Source organism: Artemia sp. Qi Xiang Cuo, chromosome 7 (assembly GCF_049724085.1).
Source record: "Artemia sp. Qi Xiang Cuo chromosome 7, ASM4972408v1, whole genome shotgun sequence".
Classification (NCBI taxonomy): domain Eukaryota; kingdom Metazoa; phylum Arthropoda; class Branchiopoda; order Anostraca; family Artemiidae; genus Artemia; species Artemia sp. Qi Xiang Cuo.
Genome location: NC_142800.1, coordinates 58,897,939 through 58,920,144, shown reverse-complemented (window position 1 = coordinate 58,920,144; position 22,206 = coordinate 58,897,939). Strand labels below are relative to the sequence as shown.

Below are 22,206 nucleotides of genomic sequence, written 5' to 3'. Positions count from 1 at the left end.
AAACCAGCTGCTAACCTCATTTCCTACCTTAACCGCGGCAGTGTTATTCTCGTACATAGCACTAATCACTTTAATGTCTTTGTCTGGTATACCATACAAGGATAAAACCTTTACTAAAGCTCCTCTATCAACAGAATCGAACGCTTGCTCATAATTTCTAAAACTGAGGACCAAAGGTGTTTGAAAACTTAGGCACTTCTCAATTATTAACCTAAGAGTGAAAATTTGGTCAACACATCCTCTACCTTTTCTAAAACCGCACTGCTCTTCTCTTAAAACTTTGTCTACGGCATCTCTCAGTCTAAAAAGTATCATATTACTAAGCAATTTGCAACCTACAGAGACCAGACTAATGCCTCAATAATTACCACACTCACTTTTATCACCTTTCTTATAAAGTGGCTTAATTAAGGTTTTCCTAAAATCGTTAGGTACTTCCCCTTTTTAAAAATCATATTTATAATCTTCAATAGCTTATTTCTAACCTCAGGGCCACCATATTTAAGAAACCCATTTACTACCCTATCAGCACCTGGAGCCTTATTATTCTTTAATCCTTTTAGTACTGTTGCTAATTCCTCCTCACAAAACAAATCTTCCTTCACATCCAAGGTATCACAAACTTTTTCATTTTCCTCTATATTTTTTCCTGCAACTCTATCTCGGTTAAGCAAGTTCTCAAAATGTTCGGCCCATCTCGCCTTAGTTTTTTCCTTATCGCTAATTGCAACGCCATTCCTATCTTTAACTGGGACAAGTCCGGATTGACTATTACCTCTCAATTTGTTAACGTGCCAGTACAATATTTTACTATTATGCCGTCTAGCTGCATCTTCTTAATCCTTGGCAATTTTATCCATGGCCTCCACTTCACACCTCCTTAGTTCATATTTCAATGCTTTCTCCACTTTCTTTATATTTCTTTTGTTTTCATGCGATCTATCACTCAGATAATTCTTGTACAAGTCCTTTCTCCTTTCTATTAAACATATAGCTTTTTCACTAATATTCTTAGCTGCAGTTCTAGCTTTCTTCCCTAATACACCTTCAGCAAATTCACAAATTATTTTTCTAAAATTATTCCAACCATCTTCCATATTATCAAATTTTAAACTCTCAAGTTTAGTATTCAACTGTTCCTGGAAAGTTTCTCTCAAATTCTCATCCTGGAGTCTACCTCCATCAGAACTTCCCATGAGGTAATTACCCGTCCGATATTTCAGCTTTAAATTAACCCTTGACACTACTAGATGGTGATCTTTACTTTTAACATCTATAAAAGCACTCCTATATACCCTAGTATCTTCCATTGATCCTGCCAGTCTTCGGTTTACTATAAAATAATAAATAAGGTTTGCTGTCTTACCATCACGTGAATACCATGTTAATTTATAAGCAATTTTATGACCAAACACCGTATTGGTTATAACTAGATTATTATACCTACAAAATTGCAAAAGTCTGTATCCATTACTGTTTTCTTTTCCTACACCAAATTTACCTAAGCTGGGATACCATCTATCCTTATTTCTACCAACCTGGGCGTAAAATATCCCAGTAATAAAATCATATTTCTACCTGGGACCTTGTCTATTTGCTCCTGTAACTGTAAGTAAAATTCATCTGAGTCACTAGTATCTCCATTAGTCGGTTCTACAGGGGCGTATACTACTATAACTGATACCCTGAACTTTCTAGTCATAAAATGAGCAATTAGTATTCTATTATTAATATCTTTCCAACCTAAATAAGACTTAGCAGCTTCTTTGTTCATCATTAGCCCTACTCCCTGCCTGTGCACCCAATCTTTCCTGCCTGAGTGAACAAATTCCATATCACCTAATTTCGTGGTTCCTATCCCTGGGATATGAGCTTCTGAAACCCCTAATAAGTCCAGTTCGAATCGTCTGAATTCGTCAGTCAAAATGTCGATACAATAGTAATTTTTTAATGTCGTAACATTCCAAGTTCCGATTTTCATGTTCTTTAAATCATTGAAATTTTTTTCGCCTGGGGAAAAGCAATGATCCCGGATACCAGTGCAGGACGGGGATCACATATCTTCTCAAGTCTACACCGAAGTGCTTAGTTTTAGAGTTTTTAGTGCTTTAGTTTTAGTTAAGAGTTTTAGTTTAGACTTATAGTTTAGTTTTAGTTAAGAGTTTTAGTTTAGAGTTGCAGTTTAGTTTTAGTAAAAAGTTTTAGTTTAGAGTTGTAGTTTAGGTTTAGTTAAGAGTTTTAGTTTAGAGTTTGGAATTTTAGCTTAGAGTCTTAGCTTAGAGTTTTAGTTAGAGTTATAGTTTAGTTTAATTTTAGTTAAGAGTTTTAGTTTAGACATCAGAGTTTTAGTTTAGAGTTTAGAGTTTTAGTTAGAGTTATAGTTTAGTTTAGTTTTAGTTTAGAGTCTAGAGTTTTAATTTAGATTCTTAGCTTAGAGTTTTAGTTAGAGTTATAGTTTACTTTAGTTTTAGTTAAGAGTTTTAGTTTTAGTTTAGTTTTAGTTAAGAGTTTTAGTTTAGAATTGTAGTTTAGTTTTAGTTAAGAGTTTTAGTTTAGAGTTGTTGTTTAGTTTTAGTTTACAGTTGTAGTTTAGTTTAGTTTTGGTTAAGAGTTTTGGTTTAGAGTTGTTGTTTAGTTTTAGATATTATTTTTAGTTTAGAGTTTTAGTTCGATATTAGCTTACAGTTTTAGTTAGAGTCACAGTTTAGTTTAGTTGTAGTTCAGAGTCTAGAGTTTTAAGTTAGACTCTCAGCACTTAGAGTTTTAGTTAGAGTTATATTTTATTTTAGTTTTAGTTAAGTGTTTTTGGCCTTTTAGTTTAGTTTTAGCTAAACGTTTTAGTTTAGAGTCTTAGCTTAGAGTCATAGCTTAGAGTTTTTCATTGCAATTTTAGTTTAGTTTAATTTTGTTAACAGTTTTAGTTTAGAGTTTCAGTTTGGTATTAGCTTACAGTTTTAGTTAGAGTTATAGTAGTTAAGAGTTTTAGTTTAGAGTTTAGAGTTTTAGTTTAGAGTCTTAACTTAGAGTTTCAGTTAGAGTTATAGTTTAGTTTAGTTTTAGTTAAGAGTTTTAATAGAGTTTAGAGTTTTAGTTCAGAGTCTTAACTTAGAGTTTTAGTTCTATTTATAGTTTAGTTTAGTTTTAGTTGAGAATTTAGAGTTTTAGTTTAGGCTCTTAGCTTAGAGTTTTTGTTAGAGTTATAGTTTAGTTTAGTTTAGTTATTGGAGTTTTAGTTTTGATTCTTAGTATAGAGTTTTAGTTAGAGGTATAGTTTAGTTTAGTTTTAATTCAGAGTTTTAGTTTAGAGTCTTAGCTTAGAGTTTTAGTTAGAGTTATGGTTTAGTTTAGTTTTAGTTAAGAATTTTAGTTTAGAGGTGATGTTTAGTTTTAGATAAGAGCCTTAGTTTAGAGTGTAGAGTTTTAGTTAGAGTTATAGTTTATTTTAGTTTTAGATTCTATACTTTTAATTCAGAGTGGTAGCTTAGAGTTTTAGTTAGAGTTATAGTTTACTTTAGTTTTAGTTAAGAGTTTTAGTTTAGACTTATAGTTTAGTTTCAGTTATGAGTTTTAGTTTAGAGTTGTGGTTTAGTTCTAGTAAAGAGTTTGAGTCTAGAGTTGAGAGTATTAGCTTCGAATCTTAGCTTAGAGTTTTAGTTAGAGTTATAGTTTAGTGTAATTTTAATTAAGAGTTTTAGTTTAGACGTCAGAGTTTTAGTTTAGAGTTTAGAGCTATAGTTTAGTTTAATTTTTGTTAAGAGTTTTAGTTTAGAGTTGTAGTTTAGTTTAGTTTTAGTTAAGAGTTTTAGTTTAGAGTTGTTGTTTAGTTTTAGATATGAGTTTTAGTTTGATATTAGCTTACAGTTTTAGTTAGAGTTATAGTTTAGTTTAGTTTTAGTTAAGAGTTTTAGCTAGAGTTTAGAGTTTTAGTTTAAAGTCTTAGCTTAGAGTTTTAGTTCTATCTATAGTTTAGTTTATTTTTATTAGATAATTTAGAGTTTTATTTAGAGTCTTAGCTTAGAAGTTTTGTTAGACTTATATTTTAGTTTTTTTTAGATATTGAAGTTGTAGTTTTTAGCCTTAGCTTAAGGTTTTAGTTAGAGGTATAGTTTAGTTTAGTTTTAATTCAGAGTTTTAGTTTAGAGTCTTAGCTTAGATTTTAGTTAGAGTTGTAGTTTAGTTTAGTTTTAGTTAAGAATTTTAGTTTAAAGGTGTTGTTTAGTTTTAGATAAGAGTTTTAGTTTAGAGTTTTAGTTAGAGTTATAGTTTAGTTAAGTTTTAGTTTAGAGTCAAGAGTTTTAATTTAGAGTGTTAGCTTACAGTATTAGTTAGAGTTATAGTTTAGTTTTGTTTTATTTAATAGTTTTAGTTTAGACTTATAGTTTAGTTTTAGTTAAGAGTTTTAGTTTAGAGTTGTAGTTTAGTTTTAGTAAAAAGTTTTAGTTTAGAGTTGTAGTTTAGGTTTATTTAAGAGTTTTAGTTTAGAGTTTAGAGTTTTAGCTAAGAGTTTTAGATTAGAGTTTTAGTTAGAGTTATAGTTTAGTTTAATTTTAGTTAAGAGTTATACTTTAGACTTTATAATTTTAGTTAGAGTTATAGTTTAGTTGAATTTTTGTTAAGAGTTTTAGTTTGGAGTTATAGTTTAGTTTTAGTTAAGATTTTCAGTTTAGAGTTGTAGTTTAATTTAGTTTTAGTTAAAAGTTTTAGTTTAGAGTTGTTCTTTAGTTTTAGATATGAGTTTTAGTTTAGAGGTTTAGTTTGATATTAGCTTACACTTTTAGTTAGAGTTATAGTTTAGTTTAGTTGTAGTTCGGAATCTAGAGTTTCAAGTTAGACTCTCAGCACTTAAAGTTTTAGTTAGAGTTATATTTTATTTTAGTTTTAGTTAAGTGCTTTTGGACTTGTAGTTTAGTTTTAGCTAAACGTTTTATTTTAGAGTTTTAGCCTAGATTCATAGCTTACAGTTTTTCCTTGCACTTTTAGTTTAGTTTAGTTTTAGATAAGAGTTTTAGGTTAGAGTTTCAGTTTGGTATTAGCTTAGAGTCTTAGTTAGAGTTATAGTAGTTAAGAGTTTTAGTTTATAGTTTTAGTTTAGAGTCTTTGCTTAGAGTTTTAGTTAGAGTTATAGTTTAGTTCAGTTTTAGTTAAGAGTTTTTGTTTAGAGTTTAGAGTCTCAGCTTAGAGTTTTTAGCTAGAGTTTAGAGTTTTAGTTTAGAGTCTTAGATTAGAGTTTTAGTTCTATTTATAGTTTAGTTTTGTTTTAGTTGAGAATTTAGAGTTTTAGTTTAGAGTCTTAGCTTAGATTTTAGTTAGAGTTGTAGTTTATTTTAGTTTTAGTTAAGAATTTTAGTTTAGAGGTGTTGTTTAGTTTTAGATAAGAGTTTTAGTTTAGAGTTTTAGTTAGAGTTATAGTTTAGTTTAGTTTTAGTTTAGAGTCTAGAGTTTTAATTTAGAGTGTTAGTTTAGAGTTTTAGTTAGAGTTATAGTGTACTTTAGTTTTAGTTAAGAGTTATAGTTTAGACTTATAGTTTAGTTTTAGTTAAGAGTTTTAGTTTAGAGTTGCAGTTTAGTTTTAGTAAAAAGTTTTAGTTTAGAGTTGTAGTTTAGTTTTAGTTAAAAGTTTTAGTTTAGATTTTGGAGTTTTACCTTAGAGTGTTAGCTTAGAGTTTTAGTTAGAGTTTGAATTTAGTTTAATTTTACTTAAGAGTTTTAGTCTAGACTTTAGAGTTTTAGTTTAGAGTTTATAGTTTTAGTTAGAGTTATAGTTTAGTTTAGTTTTAGTTAAGAGTATTAGTTTGGAGTTGTAGTTTAGTTTTAGATAAGAGTTTTAATTTAGTTTAGATGTAGTTTAGTTTAGTTTTAGTTAAGAGTTTTAGTTTAGAGGTGTTGTGTAGTTTTAGATAAGAGTTTTAGTTTAGAGTTTTAGTTTGATATTAGCTTACAGTTTTAGTTAGAGTTATAGTTTAGTTTAGTTGTAGTTCAGAATCTAGAGTTTCAAGTTACACTCTCAGCACTTAGAGTTTTAGTGAGAGTTACATTTTATTTTATTTTTATTTAAGTGTCATTGGACTTGTAGTTTAGTTTTATCTAAAAGTTTTAGTTTAGAGTTTCAAACTAGATTCCTAGCTTAGAGTGTTTCATTGAACTTTTAGTTTAGTTTAGTTTTATATAATGGATCTATTTTATGTTTTCAGTTTGGTATTAGATTAGAGTCTTAGTTAGAGTTATAGTAGTTAAGAGTTTTAGTTTAGAGTTTTAGTTTAGAGTCTTTGCTTAGAGTTTTAGTTAGAGTTATAGTTTAGTTCAGTTTTAGTTAAGAGTTTTTGTTTAGAGTTTAGAGTCTCAGCTTAGAGTTTTTAGCTAGAGTTTAGAGTTTTAGTTTAGAGTCTTAGATTAGAGTTTTGGTTCTATTTAAAGTTTATTTTAGTTTTAGTTTAGAATTTAGAGTTTTAGGTTAGAATCTTAGCTTAGAGTTTTTGTTAGAGTTATATTTTAGTGTAGTTTTAGTTATGAGATTTAGTTTAGATATCTAGTTTAGTTATACTTAAGAGTTTTAGTTTAGAGTTTATGGTTTTAGTTTAGAGTTTTACTTTAGAGTTTTAGTTAAAGTCATAGTTTTACTTTAGTTTCAGTTAAGAGCTTTAGTTTAGAAATTGGAGTTTTAGTTTTGAGTCTTAGCTTAAAGTTTTAGTTATAGTTATAGTTTATTTTAGTTTTAGTTGAGAATTTAGAGTTCTAGTTTAGAGTCTTAGCTTAGAGTTTTTGTTAGAGTTATAGTTTAGTTTAGTTTTAGTTAGGAGCTTTAGTTTAGATCTCTAGTTCACTTTTACTTAAGAGTTTTAGTTTAGTGTCCATGGTTTTAGTTGAGAGTTTTACTTTAGAGTTTTACTAAGAGTTATAGTTTTAGTTTAGTTTTAGTTAATAGTTTTAGTTTAGATATTGGAGTTTTAGTTTTGAGTCTTAGCTTAAAGTTTTAGTTAGAGAAATAGTTTAGTTTAGTTTTAGTTAAGAATTTTAGTTTAGAGGTGTTGTTTAGTTTTAGATAAGAGTTTTAGTTTAGAGTTTAGAGTTTAAGTTAGAGTTATAGTTTAGTTTAGTTTTAGTTTAGAGTCTAGAGTTTTAATTTAGAGTGTTAGCTTAGAGTTTTAGTTAGAGTTATAGTTTACTTTAGTTTTAGTTAAGAGTTTTAGTTTAGAATTGTAGTTTAGTTTTAGTTTTAGTTAAGTGTGTGTGTGTGTGTGTGTGTGTGTGTGTGTGTGTGTGTGTGTGTGTGTGTGTGTGTGTGTGTGCTTTGTGTGTTTAACTTCACAAGATGATCATTTAAAGCCAATAAATTCAGTGTCATATCATCCAACCATGTGTTTGTCCTTCCAATGTATCAAAAATACTGATTGAAAAAATACAAAAAAGTAGATACGGTCGATAATCAGCCACAGAATACCACTGAGGCAGTCGCATTGAAAAAAGTCTATGTGCGTATGTGTGTTTGTGTGTATGTGTGGGTGTGCTTGTGTATCTATCTGTTTGTGTGTTTTTGTGTATCTGTTTTTGTGTCCGTATGTGGACTTTGAGAAAAAATCCTGCTAATCTTTTTCAAACTACGTTTAAACCCATGTTAACCTATCTAAAACTCTATTTTTTATTATTTCAAAACTTTTGTACTTAAAAAATACAATAATACGCATATGCACTACGCACTATTTCCACCTATTGGTTCAAATTATTGTATTTAATATATTTCACATATGTCCCATTTAAAGTATCTAGTAGTATGTGTATATTATTTGTCATAAGGTATACTTGTTCAAGAATGTTTCTGATATAATCGTAAAATTCACAGTATTTAAGAGGAAAAGTCAAATTTCTGTCCATGAAAGAATGTATACCATATTCTATCCAAAGTGCCGGAGGAGTCTCCTCCTGGTTGGGATTTCCCTAGAATATAGATTAATTCACGATTTTCATTACCTCAATATTAACGTTTTCTTTAGTAATTGTCCAATGTGTTGTCACTTTAAGAGATTTTAAAAAATATGTTAAAACAATGTGGGTTCAAGAAAAAAAAATCTAAGCATCAAAATACCCCCCCCCCAGATTTTATTCATTTTCTTTTGTGACTGTTTACGTTGAGGATCTAAAGTTGATTTTAGTAGGGCAAGTTTCCTTAGTCTGCCATAAAACATTAGTCCCTAGTACGTTTTCGTCCTGTAGTGAGAGTATCCTGTAAATTAGTATAATTTTTATCACATAAGTGGTGATTTTCGGAACACTTTATAAGTAGCGCTTCTTCTTCATGGCTTAAGAGAAATGCTCTCCAAACATGAAACTCCTATAAGAAAAATAGAGATTCTAAGCTGATTTTAATTTAGTCACGATTGACGCATTTATAATATCTTCATTTTGTACTTTCAGAATAGGTGTTTTGTTACTATAAGTATTTTTAATTGTGATTTTAAGACGTGAAAAAAAGTTGAAAAATTTCAACTAAAGTTGATTTTAGTAGGGCCAACTTCCTTGGTTTGCCATGAAATATTAGTCGGCGTATGTCCTTTTTGGATAAATTGATCTTTTTTTTTTCTAAGTCTCTAATACGCTTCCGTCCTGTAGTGAAAGAGTCGTGTAAATTAGTACCCGTTTTATCTCGTGGTGAGGGGTGATTTTTGGAACACTTTATAAGTAGCGCTTCTTCTTTCTCTCTTAAGGGAAATGCACTCGAAACATCAAACTCCTATAAGAAAAATAGAGATTCTTTGATGATTTAATTTAGTCACGATTGATGTATTTGTAACATCTTTGTTTTGTACTTTTAAAATATCACAGGTGATTTTTTATTGCTATAAGTATATTTAATGTGATTTTAAGACATGAAACAAAAAGTTGAAAAATTTCAGTTCAATAAAAAAAAAACGTTACTGTAAACATTATTTTTCTAATAGAAAAAATCACGACTGAAATATTTATATCATCCTCATTTTGTACTTTTAAAGTATCACAGGTGATTTGTTTGCTATATGTATAATTGATGTGATTTGAAGACATGGAAAAAAAACCCATACGATTGTAGTATTTATGTGGGTTTTAGTTTTGGTATCGCTCTCTACCGCCTCCTGAAGGACCAGATGAAAACGTACTTCATGAAATGAATTCCATAGCTCAAGAATGGCCAGTAGGAGGAGGGGGGCTATTTAATACTAATATATATGATATACAAACACATAACATTCGGTAAAGGCTCCTTTTTTAGTTGTGATATTGTTCTTTATCGTCCCCTGAAGGTCCAGATGAAAAATGAATGGAATGAATTAGTGAACATGGAATGAATTCCATTGTTCAAGAATGGATAGTAAGGAGGGTGTATTTTGACACTAATGATCATATATGATATACAAACACATAAAATTCGGTAAATGCTCCTTTTTTAGTTTTGATATTGTTCTTACCATCCCCTGAAGGTCCAGGTTCAAAGTATTCCATGGATTGAACTCAATAGCTCAAGAATGGTTAGTACGGAGGGGTGTTTTTAAAACAAAAGTTGATATATGTACAATTCTGTAACTAAAGGGGATTGTAAATGTCTATTGATAATCAAAAACTGTAAAAAAAACTATTTTTGGAGGTCAAAATGAATTTCATTAAACATCAAAAGAATATGTCTATCAAACAAGTATCTCAAATCATCGGGGTATACATATTCTCGAGATGGTGCCAAAAAAGGTGCCCGGAAACAAATCACTGATAACACTTACCATTTATTCAATTGAGATATCGATTGCTTAAATAACTTCTTACGATGTAATGTCGTTTAACACGAGTTGACAAATGTCCCGAAAATAATACATTGATTGCGTTAGAATATATTTCTAAGAAGATTATTTCACTAGTGTTCACCAATTGTTGGCTCAGTCAAGTTACGTGTCCTTTTTAACCATAGGAAATTATGGGTCTCATGTTCGATTCCTTTTTTAGACATAAATTTCAAAAATCAATAGAAAACTGCTTATAAGCTTAAAAAATGTACTGTTGGTAAAGAAAACAAGTCACCATCCATAACTATATTTAATAATAACGCCATCTATGGCTTTGGTTATCTTGTCGGCAGCTTTGGGGGAGCCAACGTTAAACCTTCTCCTTGATCTTAATCCACTAACGATGTGCTCATGACCATTACATTAAAGTAATGATACCTGCCGTGTTGTAGTCATAATAAGTTATTAAAAATCAACAATCGGCGCGATACGATTAGAGTACAAAAAGATCTCATCCAATTCTTTATTAAAGTCCAGATAAAAACTGTGTTTATTAGACATAGTGTCGCTTTGGCATTGTTACAGAAAAGAATGCAAATCCAAGAATCACTTATCAAAGCGGAAGAACGATAAGACCATATGGTGGTACTGGCCGCTCGAAATGTTATGATAGGACTGTCTTAGGAATGGTGGGATAGGGCTTCCTTAGGAAGTATTAATACAATACTACAGGAAATTAACTTGGGAAGAATTTCGTAAATTTTTAGGGAGGGCTTGGGATACAGATTAGAAAGAACTATAAATGAAAACAAATAATAGTAATAATGTAAGAAATCTTGAAAAAAGGACTTCCGGAAAAAATATAGATTTTGTAAGCAGAACGAGCCTGAAGAATAGTCACAATTTGCAAGTGCCTGTGAGATCAATTATTTTAAAAGCATTGCTGCTTTGAGGTATGTACGGACAAGTATGAAAACACCACATAGGTACCCATCTGAGCCAATATGAAGGTTAAAATTCTCCTTTAATTTTCAAGGCTACTATAAGAAGGCATCAAGTTCAGTGAACACAGTTGTGTCACTGTGGTTTCAGTTTATAATCCGAAAAACGCTAAAAAAATTTCGGGGGTGCGGAGGGTATATAATATTTCCGTCTGTCATAATAGTCATGAGGTTTTTGAGAAAATAATTAGCTTTTCCGATAAGACCTTATCTCCAAAAATATATTGCTCGTAAATGCACCTGTAAACAAATATTAATCTTTTATAAATGCGTATCTAGTAGCTAGAGTCGTTTTCAAATGTGAAGAAAAAGGTAGCAAATCTGACTGCCACCTAAACTCACTAATTCAACTTCCAAATAAAACAGTTAAATCATTTACTTTACCACTGATCTAACCTAGCAATCTTAACCATTTTTAGTAAAAATCGTTTAACAAAAACCTCAAATAAAAGACTGAACATTGGACTTATACTACATGGGTGATAGCTTAAATTAACAAAGGATACTACCTTCAGTGATGGGGGTTCGGCAATGCACCGCCAATCGATATGCCCTGATACAGCAGTTAAGTCGCTTCGACTTTGCGCCATCTCAAGTATATTAAGTTCCATACCATCTGCTTTGAATGTAAGCTGTAAGAAATATGTTTTAGTCAATATGTTTTAGTTTCATAAATATATTAAATATATTAGTTAATTATTGTTAGTTTTGAAGTACCTGAGAAATAAATTGGGTTACCTTCAATTTAATTTTGAAAACATTACTTAGGTAACCAAGCTCAGCGCTTGGTCTATTTTCCTACTACATGATTCATTTGATTTTAATTCTTTGTCCGTGAAGACAAGGGTTTAACTCCTGGTGGCGCTGGCTGTCCAGTTTCCAATGAGGGTCAGTGTTGTGACTCTCTAAGCTTAGCCAGAGTTGACACAGCCCTGAATGGGTACCTGGGTAATTCTGGGGACGGCAAACAGGAAGGGTGTAATGGGGAGCTGGCCCCTAGCTCCCAATTACACTTTCTGGCTGAAAGGCCGTCAAAAGTATATCAGCACCACTGGTAGGAACTCTAAGTAGTGACCTTATTCCAGGTACTAGCGGGCCTATAGGTGCTACTTTTTCTTCTTCAACGTTAATCACGAAGAATTTTAACGGTGATTCACTCACAACGCTGATGTTATTGATTACACGCACCATTTTGTTACGTAATGCTATAAGTAGGTGGTTGTAACGTAATAGGATATCTTTTTCTTTGAGAACTCTTTCAAGGTTGCTACCTATTTGTTTAAGAACCTAAGTTTGCAGGAAAAAACCCTCATGGCCCACCAGTTAGGTGGGGAACCTTCAGTTGTAAAAATTGATCATAGTCCAATGTTTACTTATGTAGACGACGTAATCTCGCGTGGCTGGTTTTGGTCCCGGAGGTCTTTATATTGTAGCAGAAACAGTTTTTGAAGGTCAATGATACTTGTTTTGTTATATCTTACGCTCCACTTATTTAAGTATTGAAAAAAGGTTCAGAGAGTCAACAATGAGGTTATTGTTCTTAGCATATTCTTAGTAGTGGATGCTTTTACACTATTAGAACTTGAAAGCGCTAGCCACGGTGAGATAAAACTTAAAGTACCTAATGTAACAGTAGAAATCACAAGGGTTTGTCGGCCAACCCTTGAATGGGATGAGATGTTTGCAAGATATGTGATATCATTGAGCAAATTGAAGTTGGGTAGAACAGTCATGTTTTGGAGCAAAAGTGAATATAATGCATATACAAAGACGACAATATGGATTAAGTGAATTAGCGACATATATTGAAGACCATGATCTGAATCAATATATAAAAAGGAGTGAGTTTGTTAATATTCCATTTTTGAGAATGTTTTTCTTGTTGGATATTTCACTGGTGACGAGAAAGTAGAAAGAATCTTCATTCTTTGGCTTTGTTAGTGTATAATCAGCAGTGAGAGTGTCACAATTAAAAATGTTTGGATTTGAGAAACAAAAAATCATGCGGAATCTAGTAAATTTGGAAAAATATTAGATCCTAAATTATCATTTTCAAGACTTATAAGTCCAAAGGAAATTATTATGTCAAAGAATGCTTGACGATATAATTAAAAATGATTCTAAATCTTTGGACTATTGTATGTGACTTTTACGTCGCTGGCCAGATGCATTTACTCAATTTATTGACATACTAATTGAAACAAAACAAAAGATATTGTAGATTAACGTTTAAACGCTACCTAGACTCTATCCAAATAAGCCGAAAAATCCTGACCAAACAGGTTTTGTGATGTCACTCGATTAATCCTCCTAGAAGTAAAACGAACATTCAATTTATCAATGGCAATTCAATCTCCTTTTGTAAGTAAGACAGTCAACAGTGAAAACTGTTACACATTGGGGAGCTGGTATGAATGGATAAAATCCTAAACGTGATTTCAGTTTATTTTTAAGAGACTGGTATCATCGTGGTTTTAAATTGTTTTAGAAGGAAGAACCTGGTCTACGCTTTAATTGTTGGAATAACAAGACAGTCTGGTTTTTACAACATCGCTGTGAACATACTGGCTACTATGATTATAAACCTACTGATTTTTATTTGGCTATTACAGAAATTGATTCTTCATAGGAGAATATCGTGTGTGACATCGCTTCAAATAAGCAAATTGAGACACTGAATTCTATAATATGAATCAGAATAGTATTATTGACTTTACAAGGAGGTATAATAAAAGTGAAGTTACAATGTATTGTTGTAATTATGACCCTGACTTTGCATGCCCAGATCAGTACAGGCTGAATCCTGACGATCTGCCGCCACTTATTATTGTCGATGGTCACCTATTCCTGGAAGAAAAAAATCTAAAGAATGAATACTTTTATTTTAGAAACAAGTTTTATTAATAAACAAATTAACAAACTTGTTAAAAGCACTTTTCTATTAGGGCACTGAAATCTATTTTATACAGATAGGAAAGGGTGTTTTTAACTATAAAGTCGTTCAATCGAGGATTTTAAACATAATTACTGAGAAATTCACTGAAAGTATAGCCACGACATCGAAAAAAAATATAGTAGTGCATGACAACCAGAGCTTTTGGTTGATAAATCATGTAATTGCATCCGGTTTTGAATAAAAGATTTTCAACTTTACCAAAGAGAATTTTTGATGTGAGGCGTTTAGAATGCATTCGGCAGGCCAAAAGAATCGAAAAATTCGATATTCGTCGCTTTTTGAAAGATGCATAACCAATGCCCAGTATTTACAGTTGACGAATTATTTTCAATAATGATAATGACATTGCTAACACTTTGGATATATTCGAGAAAATCCAAGGGTGTGCAATATATTTTGTATTTGGACATGTACGGATCCAAGTTGAATACATTGATTATTTTATTTGTGTTCATGGTGCCAAGCCTAATAGTAGACTACCATCGTGGGTAATTTTCCAATAGGTTTCAAATTGAATTACCGGGATTAATGCTATACTCTCCGCCATCTCTCTGGAAAAGGTACATTCTAAACGTACAGTACCAGTTCAGACAATGCTCGTGTCTTGAGTACCAGACAAATCCAATACAATGATACTATGAGTTTTAGATTAAATTGCATCAGTTATACCATTTAAAAAGCTGCGGAACTAGATGTTGGAATTGCATTTTCAATTCATAAAGGGTCGTTTAGGATTAATCAAAGTGTAATTTCCACAGTGGAGTTCTATTTATTTTACATACAAGAGATGAAAGTCCAAACATTGCTAATTTGTGTGGAGAATTCGTCCTTTATCCAATTGCACTAGCATTTTTTTTTACAAATCCAGGTCAAATTTTGTAGGAAGTTCACCATTGGTAAATGACGAGTCGGTGTAGGTAGGTGGACCCTTAACGATATGTCATTTTTTCGTGACGGTATGGGGAACGAGCAGTTGGATATTATTTCCACTAGCTCTTAATTTTTCAATTGCCAAAGCAATAGATCTCATAACCGGCTGTTTTCACACATGACATATTGCCGAGGTGGAAGAGACTGTTACATAAGGTACAGTGCCAAAAAATTTGTGCAAAATAAATTTGGGCGGGGCATTGGTAACTTTATATCAATCTTAACATTGGGAGGCATCCATTGATGTGTGTTAAATACTTCATGATCTATTTTTCCAACCAGTAATCACGATCGGTCGCTTCTCTAAGTATATTGGTAGTGTCAGTATTCTTTTTAAATTCATATCCAATAGTAAAACCTCTCAATTTTTTATAGGACTCTGAAGTCATCAACCTTAATTTTATAGAACTTGTGTAGTTTTATAGATTATTGCTTGTGCTCACCAAAGTTCCATTTATTGAGACACTTATTTGTCTAAATATATTGCGTTGTACACAATTTTCATAGGATAACCCCTCGGCATGACTTGGTTTTTATTTTCATAGTTTTTGACTGTCACATGTGAATCTATAAACGTGGAAGTGAAATATATGAAATAATCTTCATTGGAATAATATTTGAATATATATGTTTTCAGATAGCGGTTGTTGCGGATAAAATTGTTCATAGTAACCATACGGTTTACTCACATCAACATTTCCTGCATTGAAAAGATTCAATGATGAGGCGACTAAGGGATGAGAATCTTTGTTTGGTAAACAAGCCATTTCTAGGAAAAGAATTCCTTTTTCAATCTAACAATTTTTACTCTTGGTTTCTTTTTCTTCTATGTCAACAGTGATATTTTCTTTTCTGACCTGAGTAGAGACTGATGAGCGATGAGGTGTTTTTCAATCTTTTCAAACCTTTTCCACTTTGTCGTGATTTTAATTGTTCGTCGAGAGATCATGCGCTAGACCTGGGATTTTTTTAAACACTTTTTTTAAAATTCTTCCCAGAGCCCCAATCGTATAGTGTAGAGGAGGCGAAATTCATGGCAACTGGAGCAATACATATTTAGTCAGAGATAGTGCACAGAAACACAACTTAGCAAACTAATTGCCAAGATCCTAACCCGCCGTTGACAAACAACCCTTGTAATAGTCCACTCCAACACCCAACTGTCTTGGTCTAAGAGTAGCAAAATAGCAATCATTATCAGGACAAACAAAAGTAATGTTTCTATTAGTCATTCCACCAAATCTATTGAAGATAACATGTAATCACAACCAAACCTTTTACTATTGCTAAAGGATCATCTAATTCACTTCTTAATGAAGTGTTTACAGGAATATTTTGAAGAGGATTTATATTGTAGTGGTGAATATGTTCGTCAGTGGTTTTTTTTCAGACGCACGACGGGGGGGGGGAGGCATTTGTATTACCAACTCTCTATGTTTCAACAAAGGAAGCATAAAGAAATATACAATTGTACGATGAAAAGCCGGGTGTATAGTCTGCAAAAACCTAGCAAAGGTCCCAGCACTTTTACCATTGATGATATTATTATAAAACCAAACAAAATTTCTCATTTTATCCTTAAGATGAACCATTTTATTCTCGATGTGAGAGCTCAGGTATTTCACCGTTAATTTAAAAAAAAAATCCTTGAGGTCCATTCTCCTCAATAGTGGCAATGTCAGGGAAACTTAAATCAAAAGTATTGTCCAGCCATTTGTAATTACCACACGGAAAAGATTAGTGAGACATTGCCGACGGATAAAGGGAGTTTATATCAAGAAAAATCGCATCCGAGTTTTCACTGGTGCGTTGTCTAGTCGGGTTGGTTTCCAGAATATGACCTCCATGAAAAACATACCCTCCTTGCACTGGTTTCTCTACAAATAATTGCTGATCCACGTCAGTGATCAGCCCTATTTTCTCTTGACTAATTTTGAGAATTAAATCCATCACTATTTGAGGACTTAAATAAGAATAATAACCCAAATCCAACCCAAATTCCTCATAGATTTTATCTGTGTTTTTACAGACAATATTAAACAACATCCATACATCACTTGTCAGGAACATTTCACAAAAATCCTTCCCATTTTACACCCTCCCTTAGCCTAAACTTTTTTAGCAAATTCAAAGTCGACAGTGGCGTATTGACGAATGTGAATTGAATCATAAAACGCTTCGATGGGTGACAATTTTTTCTCATGTAGCTTCGAGGCAGAATTGTAGTGCTCATGCGGGTATATGCCCTTACACGTCAATAAATCATCATCTGAAAAGCACTGTTTAAGGAGAGGGAACCTCTTAAAATCATCGCTTTTCTGTACATAAATTAAGTGGCTTAGGGACTCGGGGAAAAAACTATAGGATTCTAAAACCGGATTTTATTAAAGTAAGTGTTACCATTTTCAATTTTTTTTCATTTACATTCTAAGAGCAGTAACTTCCCGGATGATGTAGATATGAAGTTATAAGAAAAAGAGCCATCTACCCATTCACTATCTATAACTTCACTTTTATGGAACGTGCCAACGCTGTTAGTATGAATTTCGAATATTAGTTGGAATTGTGAATGAAACCCGGTAGGAATTCTTGCTGTTTAACGTTTAAATTACAAGATTTATGTGTTAGCCCACGAAAGTGACTCCCGCCAATAAAAATGGATTGCTTAAGCGATCATGGTCGCAGACTGACGTTTCCCCACAACCCTCAACAAATTTTCCCATGCAAACCCAACATATTTCCTTATTTTTTGCAGCCAACTCCTCTTCTGGTGATAGGGTCATTGGATAATCTGTGTTACGCAACCGTTAAATTGACTTATTGGCAGTTTTGATAAGTGCAACCATGGCCGCGCTCATGCAATCCTCCCCATCCAATGTCTCAAATACCTCTACCAATTGCATAGTACTACTAGCATGTCTTTGCACGTGGACGTAAGAGAATGCAATGGCTTCATTTTCTTTAACACGATTCGAATATAATGGATCGTACACATCCATGAGTTTGGCTTCGATATCTAAAACCACCTTGTTGCTCTGCAAGAGCAAATTTTGAAAATTATTGAAACGCAAGGTGGTATTGTCACCAGAAACCGTCTAAGTGGACTGGTACCCAAGATGCTTTAATTTCAATTTGGTATGGAAACCTGACAGACACATTCGACACTAATGACGTGAACTATAGTCTTTCCCTTGACATAAAACTGGACTAATATTTGTAATTGGAAAGAAATGTTCTATTGAGTCAGATTCACTAGCAAGCTCGTAAAAAAGCCATATCCGGTGCTTCACCTATTCAATAAACGGAGCCCTCACTGAATATATTAAAAAAATTTCATCTTTACGCTCACCCTCTTCAAATTTTGTGTCGTACTGTAACACTGAATTACAAATCTTTAAATGCTCATCGGCTCTCTCAAAATATCTATTCCCTTAAGTATAACAGGATATGGCTCCTTTAAACAGTTAAAATATACTTTAGGAAAATCTGCCCCCTCACCTCCCCCAATAACTGCTAATCGTCAAAAGTGTCTTAGTGGCATCCTTTTACAGGAGTTTATGGTCTGCGACGAGCACGGCATACCTGAAGCACTCTAGGGCCGTATCGAAACAAAAGCTTTGTACACCGTTACAACCTTTCAAATCTGTATTATATTTTACACCGCCCTTTTCCTTCCCACCTGTTAAGATAAATTACTTTTTAAATTTAGTTACATTAACATCTGAGCTCTCGATATATAATACTACTGATACGTCGCTTTTTCATTATAACTATCTACCTTATTAAAAATTCTACCAACAAAGTCTGAAAAAACACCCTCAAAATTATGCAAGTCCGGATAGAGTGTCTTAATTTCCGTTTGTATGTCATGCAGGTACACCTCTCCATACTTTTTATTTAAATATAAAAATGTGTGACACAAATGCTTTAATACTGTCCCTAGCTCTTCTCCCGAATCTGTTTTTCAAGAAGGACTCAAATCTTGCCAACATAGGAGTGGAATATGTCAATTGGATTCAAACTGATACTACCAGTGTAAGAGTATTGAAGGGCTCTCCAAAATCAGCTCTAAAAACAAAAAAATTGCGCAAGGCAGAATCACATATATAAAAACCTGGCAATACAAGAGGTGAGCCGCTTCCAATTTGTCCTGCTCCCCCTTCTCATGGACACTGTTGGGACTGAGCACTCTGTCTTCATCTAGTAGCTTCTCGACCTCGCTTGGTGGTAGTGGTCTTCTACCCATTCATAGTTTTTGTCGGGGCCAAGATCGGCTATAAACCTTCTAAATCAAAGATGGAGGCAGCTACATTAACAAGGTTCACCCTCACAACAAACCTCTCACTAACTTTCCTTTGGGGTTTGTTCTATCTCCATAAGTGATTCAACATCATCATAAAGATTTTAGGCCGCTTCAATTGACGGTAGTGTTTTTAGGTGAACCTGAAAAAACAAAAGCAACTTATCCCCCCTTTGAAACACTTTTGATTTCATCCTGGAAACGAATATATAAGGCTGGAATAGAATATATTATTAGTCTGTAAATTTTCCGAGAGGTGCTTGCTTATGTTTAAGTGCTCCCGTTCGGATATAGAAAGGCCCTGCTACTAGCTTAAAGTTTAACGATCAGATATTCCTCCACAAATGAGGGGTAGCTATCCCGTTGGGATATAGAAAGGCCCTGCTACTAGCTAGAAGTTCAATGATTAGAAATTATTCCGTAAATGAAGGATAGTTGCCTCCTTCCTAAAGCCCTGACCTAATCCCTTCAAGTTTTCTGTAAAAAAGTTCTTTTAGTCGTTTTAAGCCCTGTTAGTACAAGGTTTTCCACCCTCCTGAAATTAAGAGTTTAAAAAAAATTACACTTAAGGAGAGGGTGGTATAAACGATGTCAATTGGCGGGGTGTGCGTTGTTCCTCTACCATAGAAATCCTCAAAAAATCCTCCATCAATTGGTCGAGCCAGGTTGAATCACTATCACCCAGCTCTGCTTGCATTTCAGGTGCGACCTGGAATAAGAATAAGAAGTTACTTTCTATTTAAAACACTTAAGAGGATGACCTGTAAAAAACAATATTAATCTGGGGACCAGGGTCCTAAAACCCCTTATAACTATCGGACAAGGTGCTCAATATTCTCAGCTATTTTCCCATTATTAAGCTACAAAGAATGCGTTATTTTAGTTGTTTCTTTGAGGGCTAACAACAGCAGTAGCATCGAAGTAGGGTGTTCTCAATGTTCTACTATCTCAGGCTCTTACTCCTTGCTGAAAATACTAAAACATTAAGCTTTTCGAAAAATATCTATGGGTCTCAAATAATTTTTACTTACTATAGGGCTGGTATTACAGATGTAGCCTTGCCAGAAGGTCTTGCAACTTTACTTCCATGGGGCTGGGGGCCACAGAAGGGCCCAAATCTTCACCTTGCTTAGGGGCCGCAGGTATTGAGAGGACGGCATCCTCCCCGGGGCTGGGGCCCGCAGGTGTTGAAGAGTCAGCATTCTCGCCGCTTTGCATTGTTGCCCCTGCATCGCATACCTTCGCCTTCTTAGTGGAGTATCCCCTACCTGAAATAAAAATTAAATTTTACTTTTTTCAAATAACTTGAGCCTTAAAATCTTAGTTTCCCGTTGAACTCGCTTCTAGTAGCCCGCACATAGCCACCCAAGCGCTAAGCACATCATCAAAATGCTTGTAATAAAGAGTAACTGTTTTAGTATTTCCAAGTAACTTGAGCCTAATTTCGACATGTCCCCCCATTTATTAAATTCGCTTCTAATAACCCATCTGCTAAGCCTATCATCAAGCTTAATAACCTGAGCCTAGTTTTAACATGTCCCCTGTTAAATTTGCTTCTAATAGCCCAGCACATATTCACCCATGTCCCAAATTGTATCATCAAACGTCCTGAAATAGAAGTTAAATTTTAGTTTTTCAAATAGCTTGAGCCTAATTTTAATATCCCGCCCCCATTAAATTCACTTCTAATAGCCCACGATCTAAGCACATCATCAAAATTCTTGTAATAAGGAATAACTGTTTTAGTTCTCTCATTCAATGGTTTCAAAATGTCCCCCCACCCATTAAATTCGCTTCTAATAACTCATGTGCCAAGCGCATAATCAATCTTCATGATATAATAAATAAATATTTTAGTTTGCCTAATAACCTGAGCCTAAATCAAAATGTCCCCAGTTAAATTTGCTTCTAATAGCCCAGCGCAAAGCCCCTCATGTCCCCAAGCGTATCATCAAACTTCCAGAAACAGAAAACAAATTTTGGTTTTCAAATAACTCAAACCTAATTTTAACATGCCCTCCCCGTTAAATTCACTTCTAATAGCCCACACGCCAATTGCATCATCAAACTAGCTGCAATAAAAAATGGATTTTTAGTTTTCTTGTCCAATGGTTTCACCATTCTCCCCCCCCCCCATTAAATTCGAGTTTAATAAGCCATGTGTAATCATAAAAATATTGCTTTAAAATGACTGCATAACCTCTCATGCTTATAGGGAGGAAGGGTTCTCACACGATAATTCATTATTATACTCAAAAAGACACGTGTCCAATTTCCCGCGTGGAATCGTCGATAGAAAACAAACAATTTAACCAGCATCTCTTAATTTTTACGAGAAATAAATATGCATTTTTCTTTTAAAAATCGTTCTTTTTCACAATTACCTTTCTGATGGAATTTGGCTGACAATTTAGCAGACAAAGCACATGTTAAAAAGCAAGCCTTTTCATCAAATTATTTAATCCTTTGCATGACGTTAACCGCTCACGGAAACTAACCATATACCTGACGGGGCGGTATAATTAAGGGTTAACGAAAACACGGGGGGAGAAGGTAATCATTTAATGATCTGTCAGAATAAGCCTCGAATAGCGAAAAGCACTCTTGAAATGACAGACAGAAATTATGTCTTTGACGTGAGAAAATAAGGTTATTTTACCTCCGATAAATCTTTTTCATGGGGGAGGGGTTAGATTTTTACTTGCTACTTTCAATAGAGAATTATATCAGCTCTAATTTGAGTATAATCTCAACCTATTTATTGGTGAGGGGAGGGGGAGCCCATTTCTTAATATGCTTAGAATCTTACCTGCAAATAAACTCGGGGCAAATCCTTTTAAAAAATCTTGTTTCACGACTCATCTCGAAAGTTAGACGGATGAATTCCTACGTTTCAATCTGGGTTTTATAAGCCCCAGAGAAAAAAGGGAATTACCTGGTCCATTATCCGCTATGAGAATAACATTCTCTTGCATAACGCTTTTGAAAATCCAGACCACATAACGAAACCCCCATTCCTCTTGTAAACAAATACATAGCAGGTCTCCTTTGTCTGTGTTAGCAGCAATGAAAATAAAGGCTTGTGTACCATCAATAAAGCCTATGTTACCAATGAACTATGACCGTTTTCTTACAAACGAGAATTACCCACTTGACTGGTGGGCCCTGAGAATTTTTTCTACACCCTTAGGCTTTTTAAAAATTTAATAACAATCAAAGAAGAAAACATTTGTATAGGTAAACAATTACGTAACAACCAGGCGTTCCTTGAACAAA

At 33.3% G+C, this 22,206-nt stretch overlaps 1 protein-coding gene across 1 annotated transcript in view; it reads right to left on the bottom strand.

The window, feature by feature from the left end:
- The window catches only part of Nrx-1 (Neurexin 1), a 128,479-nt gene that overhangs the window by 38,914 nt on the left and 67,359 nt on the right, over window positions 1-22,206 (bottom strand). The window contains exon 5 of the mRNA XM_089091634.1: window positions 11,254-11,376. Coding sequence (XP_088947760.1) covers window positions 11,254-11,376 — 123 coding nt within the window. The remainder of the gene's footprint in view (window positions 1-11,253; window positions 11,377-22,206) is intronic.